The 12,567-nt window shown below is 45.8% G+C and overlaps 1 protein-coding gene across 5 annotated transcripts in view; it reads left to right on the top strand.

Moving 5' to 3' along the window:
* Positions 1 to 12,567, top strand: part of LOC110497983 (thromboxane-A synthase) — a 144,179-nt gene that overhangs the window by 84,839 nt on the left and 46,773 nt on the right. For all 5 annotated transcript variants that reach the window (XR_016488742.1, XR_016488743.1, XM_021574496.3 and 2 more), the window contains exons 7-10: positions 9,044 to 9,132; positions 9,403 to 9,551; positions 9,674 to 9,801; positions 10,018 to 10,368. Coding sequence is in view for 3 of the 5 variants with exons in the window: in XM_021574496.3 (XP_021430171.1) it covers positions 9,044 to 9,132; positions 9,403 to 9,551; positions 9,674 to 9,801; positions 10,018 to 10,368 (717 nt within the window). In the remaining 2 variants the exon portion in view is untranslated. The remainder of the gene's footprint in view (positions 1 to 9,043; positions 9,133 to 9,402; positions 9,552 to 9,673; positions 9,802 to 10,017; positions 10,369 to 12,567) is intronic.

Here is a 12,567-nt window from a genome sequence, read left to right as displayed (position 1 = left end):
CACCACTCACACCACCACTCTTTCTCAGCACCACTCACACCATCACTCTCTCTCAGCACCACTCACACCATCACTCTCTCTCAGCACCACTCACACCACCACTCTCTCTCAGTACCACTCACACACCACTCTCTCAGCAGCAGTCACACCACCACTCTCTCTCAGCAGCAGTCACACCACCACTCTCTATCAGCAACCGTAACACCACCACTCTCTCTCAGCACCACTCACACACCACTCTCTCTCAGCAGCAGTCACACCACCACTCTCTATCAGCACCACTCACACCTCCACTCTCTCTCAGCACCACTCAGATAACCACTCTCTCTCAGCACCACTCACACCACCACTCTCTCTCAGCAGCGGTCACACCACCACTCTCTATCAGCACCCTCACACCACCACTCTCTCTCAGCACCACTCACACTAGCACTCTCTCTCAGCTGTGGTTACACCACCACTCTCTCTCAGCAGTGGTTACACCACCACTCTCTCTCAACAGTGGTCACACCACAACTTTCTCGCAGCACCACTCACACCACCACTCTCTATCAGCACCACTCACACCTCCACTCTCTCTCAGCACCACTCACATACCACTCTCTCTTGGCACCACTCACACCTCCACTCTCTATCAGCACCTCTCACACCACCACTCTCTCTCAGCACCACTCACATACCACTATCTCTCAGCACAACTCACATACCACTCTCTCTCAGCACCACTCACATCACCACTCTCTCTCCGCAGCGGTCACACCACCACTCTCTCTCAGCACCACTCACACCACCACTCTCTCTCAGCACCACTCACACCCCCACTCTCTCTCAGCAGCGGTCACACCTCCACTCTCTCTCAGCACCACTCACACCACCACTCTCTCTCAGAAGTGGTCACACCACCACTCTCTATCAGCAACCGTCACACCACCACTCTCTCTCAGCACCACTCACACCACCACTCTCTATCAGCAACCGTCACACCACCACTCTCTCTCAGCACCACTCACACACCACTCTCTCTCAGCAGCAGTCACACCACCACTCTCTATCAGCACCACTCACACAACCACTCTCTCTCAGCACCACTCACTCTCAGCAGCGGTCACACCACCACTTTCTATCAGCACCCTCACACCACCACTCTCTCTCAGCACCACTCACACCAGCACTCTCTCTCAGCTGTAGTTACACCACCACTCTCTCTCAGCAGTGGTTACACCACCACTCTCTCTCAACAGTGGTCACACCACAACTCTCTCGCAGCACCACTCACACCACCACTCTCTCTCAGCAGCGGTCACACCTCCACTCTTTCTCAGCACCACTCACACCACCACTCTCTATCAGCACCACTCACACCTCCACTCTCTCTCAGCACCACTCACATACCACTCTCTCTTGGCACCACTCACACCTCCACTCTCAATCAGCACCTCTCACACCACCACTGTCTCTCAGCACCACTCACATACCACTATCTCTCAGCACCACTCACACCTCCACTCTCTCTCAGCACCACTCACATACCACTCTCTCTTGGCACCACTCACACCTCCACTCTCTATCAGCACCTCTCACACCACCACTCTCTCTCAGCACCACTCACACCTCCACTCTCTCTCAGCACCACTCACATACCACTATCTCTCAGCACCACTCACACCACCACTCTTTCTCAGCAGCATTCACACCCCCACTCTCTCTCAGCACAACTCACATACCACTCTCTCTCAGCACCACTCACACCACCACTCTCTCTCCGCAGCGGTCACACCACCACTCTCTCTCAGCACCACTCACACCACCACTCTCTCTCAGCACCACTCACACCCCCACTCTCTCTCAGCAGCGGTCACACCTCCACTCTCTCTCAGCACCACTCACACCACCACTCTTTCTCAGCAGTTGTCACACCTCCACTCTCTCAGCACCACTCACACCACCACTCTCTCTCAACAGTGGTCACACCACCACTCTCTCTAAGCACCACTCTCACTACCACTCTCTCTCTCAACCGTGGTCACACCACCACTCTCTCCAAACAGTGGTCACACCACCACTCTCTCTCAGCACCACTCACACCACCACTCTCTCTCAGCACCACTCACACCTCCATTCTCTCTCAGCAGCGGTCACACCACCACTCTCTCTCAACAGTGGTCACACCACCACTCTCTCTAAGCACCTCTCACACCACCACTCTCTCTCAACAGTGGTCACACCACCACTCTCTCAAAGCACCACTCACACCACCACTTTCTCTTATCAGTGGTCACACCACCACTCTCTCTAAGCACCACTCTCACTACCACTCTCTCTCTCAACCGGGGTCACACCACCACTCTCTCCAAACAGTGGTCACACCACCACTCTCTCTCAGCACCACTCACACCACCACTCTCTCTCAGCACCACTCACACCTCCACTCTCTCTCAGCAGCGGTCACACCACCACTCTCTCTCAACAGTGGTCACACCACCACTCTCTCTAAGCACCTCTCACACCACCACTCTCTCTCAACAGTGGTCACACCACCACTCTCTCAAAGCACCACTCACACCACCACTTTCTCTTATCAGTGGTCACACCACTACTCTCTCTCAGCAGCGGTCACAAGCGCACCCTCTCTTTGGCGCTCTCATTTTTTTCTCATGTCCTTTTAACAGATATTCCATGCCATAGCTGTCCTTTCTGTGGTCGAATGTTAGTGCCCTAATTTTCTTTGATAAGAAGAGACTACCCACTCGGCACAGACGTCAGTTGTCAGCTAACTTGAATTCAACATGAAATCAACAAAAAGTGTCACCATGTTAATGGATTTACATTGAGGACTTTTTGCAAATCCAATCAGTTTCCCATGTTGATTCAACGCCATGAAATAGATTTTTTGTTGTTGAAATTACGTGGAAACACCATGATTCCACCAGTTTTTGCACAGTGGGTAGGGAGTTGTCTTGAAGATTTGTTGTTTTTGAAATCTGAGCTACTGCAGTACAACTCTCTGTCTGCCCTGGAGAAGGTAATGGCAGAGAGAGAGTGCTTTTCTTGAGATCTGTTTCTCTCAGTCCTGCATTATAACACACCATGTTTAGAAGAGCTCTTCCCTTAATGAATACATTTATTAATTAGATCGGTGTTTGATCCATCATCATCAGGGTTCTTTTCCCCTTGATAATGCCCTCTGTAATGGTGCTTTAATGGGATTTTAATTGATTCAGCTCCTCTCTTTGGCTCATGGTGTCCTCACCCACACACGCACGCATGCACGCATGCACGTACGCATGCACACATACAGACACTTTTCTGAGAGGGGCTGGAGGTGAGGAGGAGAGTAGCTGGCACAACACTCAGGGCAGCAGTATCCCCTTATGTACTGATTAATGCAAGTGGACCACTTAACATTTACCCCTGATTCCATCTCGTCCATTTATCAGATGAGTCTTGATTTAAAGGGATTTTTGCACAGGAAAAAATTTAAAGGGATCATTTTGGTAATATACAGCGCCTTTGGAAAGGATTCAGACCTCTTGACTTTTTCCACATTTTGTTACGTTAAAGCCTTATTCTAAAATGAATAAAATACAATTAATTCCTCATCAATCTACACACAATACGAAACAGGTTTTTAGATTTTTTTGCAAATGTATTAAAAAGAAAGAACTGAAATACCTTATTAAGTTAAGTATTTAGACCCTTTGCTATGAGACTCAAAATTGAGCTCAGGTGCATCCTGTTTCCATTGATCATCCTTGAGATGTTTCTACAACTTGATTGGAGTCCACTTGTTGTAAATTCAATTGATTGGACATGATTTGGAAAGGTACACACCTGTCTATATAAGGTTCCACAGTTGACAGTGCATGGCAGAGCAAGAACCAAGCCATGATGTCGAAGGAATTGTCAGCGGAGCTCCAAGACAGGACTGTGTCAAGACACATATCTGGGGAAGGATACCAAAACATTTCTGTAGCATTGAAGGTCCCCAAGAACACAGTGGCCTCCATCATTCTTAAATGGAAGAAGTTTGGAACCACCAAGACTCTTCAAAGAGCTGGCCTCCCGGCTAAACTGAGCAATTGGGGGAGAAGGCACAAAGTTCCTCTGTGGAGATGGGACAACCATCTCTGCAGCGCTATACCAATCAGGCCTTTATGGTAGAGTGGCCAGACGGAAGCCACTCCTCAGTAAAAGGCACATAACAGTCCGCTTTCTCAGACCATGAGAAACAAGATTCTCTGTTCTGATGAAACCAATATTCAACTCTTTGGCCTGAATGCCAAGCGTCACATCTGGAGGAAATCTGGCACCATCACTACTGTGAAGCATGGTGGTGACAGCATCATGATGTGGGGATGTTTTTTAGCGGCAGGGACTGGGAGACTGGTCAGGGTCGAGGGAAATATTAATGGAGCAAAGTACAGAGAGACCCTTGATGAAAACCTGCTCCAGAGTGCTCAGGACCTCAGACTGTGGCGCAGGTTCACCTTCCAACAGGACAATGACCGTAAGCACACAGCCAAGACAAAGCAGGAGAGGCTTCGGGACAAGTCTCTGAATGTCCTTGAGTGGCCCAGCCAGAGCCTGGAGCAATCAAACATCTCTGGAGAGACCTGGAAATAGCTGTCTAGTGACGCTCCCCATCCAACCTGACAGAGCTTGAGAGGATCTGCAGAGAATAATGAGAGAAGCTCCCCAAATACAGGTGTGCCAAGCTTGTAGCGTCATACCCAAGAACACTCAAGGCTGTAATCGCTGCCAAAGATGCTTCAACAAAGTACCTTGTAAAGGGTCTGAATACTTATGTAAATGTGATAAATTTGCCAAAAATTCTAAAAATCGTTTTTTGCCTTGTCTTTATAGGGTATTGTGTGTAGATTGATGAGGGGGAAAAATATTTAATCAATTTTAGAATAAGGCTGTAACATTACAAAATGTGGAAAAAGTCAAGGAGTCTGAATGCTTTCCGTATGCATTGTACATAGGCATTAGCCAGCAGATCCGACCAGCTAGCTTACAGCTGCACTAGGGTCAGACAGGCTTCTTGTGTAGATTAATACACAGGGGTGCAGGCGTGAGATATGGCTTGAAAAACGTACCTCAATCCAGGGATAAGATATGCGTTGTACATCAAATTGTCCTATTATCCCAACTGTTACAATAGTGACCTGTGAATGCGTTGTCTACAGCATTCGGTCACATGACAGCTCGATCAGCTGTTCGATTTGACTTACCTGCATGTCAACTGAGCCAGGATCCCAGTCAAATGGATTTTATTTTGCTGGTTCGGTCACACATCTGTAGAATATTTATGTATTTCCCCTGCATGCTTGTGTTCAGTTTGTTCGGTTTCACAAATATGTCTGTTACATAGGCAAGGAGACACATTTTCTTTTCATTACGCAGAAAGTCAACAAAGTCTGTTTTTTACATCCATTGTGAATAACAACAGTTCCTCTCTCAATTAGATTTTTTTTTCCAACTCTCCCCCTTGATAACCACCAAGCCTCTGTGTGAAATAGAACATTGTCATGCTCTGATCCCATATCTCCACATAGTTTTGCGAACAGGCGTGTGCGATATAGTTTACAATTGAAGTTACCTGCTGCATATCTCAGAGCTACAGAGGCCTGCCCGCCATCCCGCCTAGATGGAGCCCCATCTGTGCAAAAGGCCAACATTCGATCCCATGGAATCAGTTTTTCGTCAATATAGCCACGCAGCACACTGAACATTTAATGTTCTGGAATCATGAGACAATCCTCATGAATAGCATCCTCTGACATGTAGCGAACATGTGGGCCCTCACTGCTAAGGTCCAATTGAAGATCATAAGGTGGGGAGTTGTTTGACTCATTCATTCAGAGTTACTTCTTGACTGCTAGCAATAGCATCAATTCTTAGTTTCACAGTGATATCCGACAAGGTATTGATGTGAGTTTTTGTGCCTCTGCCTCATCACACATTGTTTTCACCATATCAAATGCGGCCAGAAAACAATTCTCTGCAATATTGTGTGGTTTCATAGCGTAGTGGCTTAGCCATTCACCGTGGGAATGATTCAAGTGCAATGGTCAAGTGCGGCCTTTTGCAACGATCTAAGGGCGACCTCTGGTTGAAGGTTAACCATTACAATGATTTGAGAAACAAAGATGATATTATATACAGTACCAGTCAAAAGTTTGGACACACCTACTCATTCCTGGGTTTTTATTTATTTAGACTATTTTCTACATTGTAGAATAATATTGAAGACATCAAAACTATGAAATAACACATGGAATCAAGCAGTAACCAAAAAAGTGTTAACTTAAACAAATCAGAATATATTTTATATTTTCGATTCTTCAAAGTAGCCACCCTTTGCCTTGATGACAGCTTTGCACACTCTTGGCATTCTCTCAACCAGCTTCATGATGTAGTCACCTGGAATGCATTTAAATTAACAGGTGTGCCTTGTTAAAAGTTCATTTGTAGAATTTCTTTCCTTCTTAATGCTGTGGTATCCCAGGAGGTCTACCCCGGGGCGATGGTAATAGAGGGGAGGTACGTGAGACGACGTTGGCTCCCTCTGCTGGGGATACGGGAGCTGGGCACCCTGACACGGACAGATATCAGTGGAGGTAATTAGAGGAAAGTGCCAACCAGCCGTGGAGGCTAAATAAAAGGAGCACGATGGCACACCACGAGAGAGAAGGGGGAGAGACGGACACCAGTAAAGAGAGAGAAGAAAGACCGAGCAAAACCGAAGTGATTTCTTTGATATATTTATTTTCCATCTTAGTAAAGTTGTTTTGTGGACTAAAGCCTCCCTGTCTCTGTGTAAATCTCTGTACGCTCAACCCAATACCCCACGGTTTACCACAATGCGTTTGAGCCAATCAGTTGTGTTGTGACAAGGTAGGGTTGGTATACAGAAGATAGCCCTATCGCAAAAAACATCAAGCGCTATGATGAAACTGGCTCTCATGAGGACCGACACAGGAAAGGAAGACCCAGAGTTACCTCTGCTGCAGAGGATAAGTTCATTAGAGATACCAGCCTCAGACATTTCAGCCCAAATAAATGCTTCACAGAGTTAAAGTAACAGACACATCTCAATATCAACTTTTCAGAGGAGACTGCGTGAATGACAGGCTGACTACGACACGAGCGTTGCAAAATAAATTTAGAAATCTATATTATTCAGTTATTGTACCCACACTGCTCGTGCACGCAAACGAGGGTCTGCGTTGCCAAGGGCTAAAATATAAGTCAGTTCTATTTGTGACGCAGATCGCGCTGCAAGTCCTGCCTCTCCCATCTCCTCATTGGTTATAGAAGCAGGTACCCACTTGCCATATCCTCATTGGTTATATCCATGTGGGTGACTGAAAGACGAACGAGGTCAGTGGCGGTAATGCACCTAATTTATGAAAGTTGCCAATCATAGTATAAAGTCAAGAGAAGAAAAGGCCTGGAAGGAAGAGAGATGATTAGCAACGACTCGGTTGACCGTTTTATGTGTGGATTAATTGGCAGAGTAGAGGACCTTGTGCATTTCAGGTAAAATAACAGTTCAATGTTTATATCCCAGGACAAATTAGCTAGCAACAGCAAGCTAGCTAAATAGGGCAAATTTGCTAGCAAGTGCAAGCTAACTAGCTAAATTGCCATACATGTTTAATGCTTGTCGACCTGTCCCCAAATTAATGTAATTGGTTCAGAGTTTGTTTTGATATTTCAACCTGCGTGTCGTGATCGCGTTTGGTGTGGGGGGACAAAATACATTTATGCACAATGGCGCACGATGGCGCACGCACACAGCTGGTTTGGGTTCCGTGTCAGGCCTCCATGATCGATTTGCTGAAAAGAAACCACTACTAAAGGACACCAATAAGAAGAAGAGTCTTGCTTGGGCCAAGAAACACGAGCAATTGACATTAGACCGGTGGAAATCTGTCCTTTGGTCTGATGTGTCCAAATTTTTGATTTTTGGTTCCAACCGCTGTGTTTTTGTGAGACGCAGAGTAGGTGAACAGATGATCTCCGCATGTGTGGTTCCCACCGTGAAGCATGGAGGTGTGATGGTGTGGGGGTGCTTTGCTGGTGACACTGTCTGTGATTTATTTAGAATTCAAGGCACACAACACTTTTGGGCTTCCGAGTGGCACAGCGGCCTAAGGCACTGCATTTCAGTGCTTGAGGTGTCACTACAAACATCCTGGTTTGATTCCAGGCTTTATCACAACCTCCGTGATTGGGAGTCCCATAGGGTGCTGCACAATTGGCACTGCGACGTCTGGGTTTGGCCGGTGTAGGCCGTCATTGTAAATAATAATTTGTTCTTAACTGACTTGCCTGGTTAAGTAAAGGTAAAATGTAAAAAAGAAAAATAATAATAATAAATAACCAGTATGACTACCACAGCATTCTGCAGCGATACACCATTCCATCTGGTTTGCGCTTAGTGGGACTATAATTTGTTTTTCAACGGGACAATGACCCAAAACACACCTCCAGGCTGTGTAAGGGCTATTTGACCAAGAAGGAGAGTGATGGAGAGCTGCATCTGATGAACTGGCCGCCACAATTACCTGCCCTCAACCCAATTGAGAAGGTTTGGGGTGAGTTGGACTGCAGAGTGAAGGAAAAGCGGCCAACAAGTGCCCAGCGTGTATGGGAACTCCTTCAAGACTGTTGGAAAAGCATTCCAGGTGAAGCTGGTTTAGAGAATGCCAAGAGTGTGCAAAGCTGTCATCAAAGCAAAGGGAGGCTACTTTGAAAAATGTAAAATATTAAATATTTGTTGATGTGTTTAACACTTTTTTGGTTACTACATGATTCCATGTGTTATTTCATAGTTTTGATGTCTTCACTATTATTCTACAATGTAAAAAATAGTCTAAATATATAAAATCCCTTGAATGAGTAGGTGTGTCCAAACTTTTGACTGGTACTGTATATATTATTTATTTTACCAGGTATTTGGAAATTCTCCCACGACCCAATTTTCATATTGGAATCTAGATGAGAGTGTTTCTCTGTCTCTATCCCCATGCAGATGGGTCCTCTGATCAACACTGCTACTGACACCCTGCTCACCAACCTCAATTGTCATGCTGAGTCTGGAGAGAGCTTTGACATTCACAGGTACTGCAACTACACTATATCTCCCTCTCAGGAGTGTCATTATACTGTAACTGAATGACTTCTCAGTCATTTGGCTATACAATTGTTACCCTGTAATTTTCCTAACAAAAAGATGACACATTCAAATGTCTACAGACAGCCTCAGATCTGCTATTCTAGTGGTAAATTCTAAGGTGGATGCTGTGTTATCATTGTATAAAAGCTCTCTATGTATGGTATTCAGTACATACATACCATATTGTGTTGACTGGGTTGGTTCTCTCTCCTCAGGTGTTTTGGCTGTTTCACCATGGATGTGATTGCCAGCGTTGCATTTGGCACTCAGGTGGACTCTCAGAAGGACCCAGATGACCCGTTTGTCCACCACGCCCAGAAGTTCTTCTCTTTCTCCTTCTTCACACCCATCATGTTCATCTTCAGTGAGTACTGTGGAGCCATGCCCTGAGGTCTTCCTGATTTGTCAAATTGTCCAATTCAAATACTGCTGCATTCCATAGTTGATGCCATAAATGGAGTGACAAAAACTATATTTTGTCTTCAGTTGCTTTTCCATTCCTGATTCCTCTGGCCCGTTTCCTCCCCAACAAGAGGAGGGATGAGATGAACAACTTCTTCATCAACTGCATTCAGAAGATCATCAGACAGAGAGATGAGCAGCCAGTTGAAGAGGTATTACTATAGCAGCCTACCTATCCTTTGTAAAGATGGGAAAAGATATGAAATAACAAAGGACTTGTAAAGTCTCCTGTCCTTCTCTTCTCTGATCTTGATCTCCCTGTGTGTGTGTGTGTGTGTGTGTGTGTGTGTGTGTGTGTGTGTGTGTGTGTGTGTGTGTGTGTGTGTGTGTGTGTGTGTGTGTGTGTGTGTGTGTGTCTCTGTATGTAGCGGCGGCGAGACTTCCTACAGCTGATGCTGGAAACGCGGAGCAGCAAGGAGTGTGTGTCGCTGGAGCACTTTGACGTGGTCAACCATGCAGATGAGCTGGCCCCCACACACACTCACACAAACCAGCAAGAAAATGTTGACGTCAGCCATGAGTCACCCAACAGGCGCTCTGTCCAGACCCAGAAGAGGATGATGTCGGATGATGAGATCGTGGGCCAGGCATTTGTGTTCTTCTTGGCGGGGTATGAGACCAGTAGCAACACGCTAGCCTTCACCTGCTACCTCCTGGCTCTACACCCAGAGTGTCAGAGCAAACTGCAGGCTGAGGTGGATGACTTCTTCACCAGATATGTGAGTATGGGCCTCTGGCTTTCCTGTATGCACCTTATGTTCACAATCACCTATAATTGCCCTCATTGTTTGTGACAGTATGTTTGCCATGATGGTCTATTGATACTAATAGGATCCAAACCAGATTATGTAAATGGTCCACACTGTCCGCTCCACCTGATGGTGAGACTGTACAGAGTTGAGGTCAATTCCATTTCAATTCAGTCAATTCAGTCAAGTAAAATGAAATTCCAATTCCAGTTTTCTGAATGTCACTTTACTTCCTGAATTGACAATTGAAATGGAATTGACCCCAATCTGGTATTGTGGGCTTCAGCAGCACAGCATAACATACAGTCATTTTGCAGGGGTTTATGACCAAGAGACCCAGTCCTATATCAACTCCACCTCAGCTGTAATAAGTCCATCTCTGCAGCAGTACCAGTCTGCCACTCTGCAGGCCAGCAGAGGTGATGAGTGTGAAAGACAGACAGTGATGGGAGGGGGGGGTGGGGGGGTTGACATTTTTAAGAATGAGGATTTTCAATCTGTTTCTCTGGGGTCACAGCGACCTGCAGTTTGATGTGCGCTGCCACTATATTGCGAAATACAGAACACAGACAGCACCCAAGCTTTCACTGCATTCACTAAGGATGAAAACTGCTATTTTTCTGGCATCCATATGAAGACTTGGTTCCAACACACACACACGCACACGCACACACACACACACACACACACTGTTGTCACAGCCACAATCAACTCTGCAGCATAACACTGGTCTAACAGTGGAGAGAAACAGTTTGACAGGGGAGTGGGGGATCTAACAAGGCCAAGGGTATGTCCAAAATGGCACCCTATTCCCTAGGGTCCATAGGGCTGTGGTCAAAGTAGTGCACAATATATGGAATAGGGTGCCATTTCGGACACAGCAATGGCCTTGTTAGATCCTCCACTCTCCCGTCTCTCTTCCTGCATCCTAATACCCTGACCAAGGCCAGAGCAGTGGAGAACAGAGAAGAGTGGAGCAGACAGCAGACCAGAAGACAGGATCAAACGCACAGACTGGATAGTCTGGAGTCAGACACTATTTCATTCTTTCATGTCCTCTTCCCTCGTTCTACGTCGTGCCGATACGCCGCTCTCTGCTCTCCAATTCTCAATCCTTCAACTCACAGGGTAGGAAGTGTCTACAAAGAGAGCTCTTAGTGTAAACTCTGCCTGTTTGCATTCTGGTGTTTTATTCCTGATCAAAATGCATCAGTGCTCACTTCCTCACTGTTTTATGTCCTTTTTTTATCTTGGTGTTATTTTTTTCTTGGTGTTATTTATTTTCTCATTGCACATTTTCTGCAGTGGACTTGTATCCTTTTGTACTCTGACTTGCCTCTCTGAAATAGAGCACTGAATTGTAGTCTACTGAGTAGCCTTCAAAGCACCGCAACAAGATCTAGTATTTACTGTTACATAGCCTACTGTAATGAAGGAGCTGAGATGAAGAGTGCTGTCTGCTGATGGGACTGGATATCATTTGTCTTAAGGGTAGTTTTACTGAAAGGCTGCACCACTGATAATTACAGTCTATTAACAACACTGTTGTCAACAACTCTACTGTTTTTTGCAGCATTTTGAAAGTCCTTTGCTACTTACTATAAGATTGATTGCTCTGGACCCTGGACTCACCTACCTCAAAATGTTACACTCTCCTGAACCTTTTTAAGGCGTCTGGATCAGAAGCAGATTTTCACAACATCGTACGAGAAATGTTACAATAACGTACAGGCGAAGAACTCATGTTATGGCAGGGTAAATACACATCTCTATGGAGGGCTAGTGAGCTGTATGTAGCTAGCTGGTGAAGGAAATTGGGGTTTTCAACAGTCGGAGTGAATAAATGTTAGTTTGACTTTGGGAACTTGATCAGATACACAGCAATACCTGTGGACATAAACTCTTTTATAGGCTAGCTTGATCTACATTTGACCAGACATCTGGCAGCTGACTGCAGTGTGATGGTCAGTTTTTCTCTCTCTCACTTCTCCTGCCATGCTCATCACAGCTAACTCAACCCAATGCCTTTCAGTACAGTGAAAGAGACTGACTGTGTGGTGTTTTTACCTGCTACCACAAGGTTGGTCCCCTCCTGAAAGCATTTTGAAGGTACATACAGTTGAAGTCGGAAGTTTACATACACTTAGGTTGGAGTCATTAAAACTCGTT

Source organism: Oncorhynchus mykiss, chromosome 2, assembly GCF_057628025.1.
Source record: "Oncorhynchus mykiss isolate SJ-2025 chromosome 2, ASM5762802v1, whole genome shotgun sequence".
Classification (NCBI taxonomy): Eukaryota; Metazoa; Chordata; class Actinopteri; order Salmoniformes; family Salmonidae; genus Oncorhynchus; species Oncorhynchus mykiss.
This window is presented reverse-complemented; position numbering and strand designations above follow the sequence as displayed.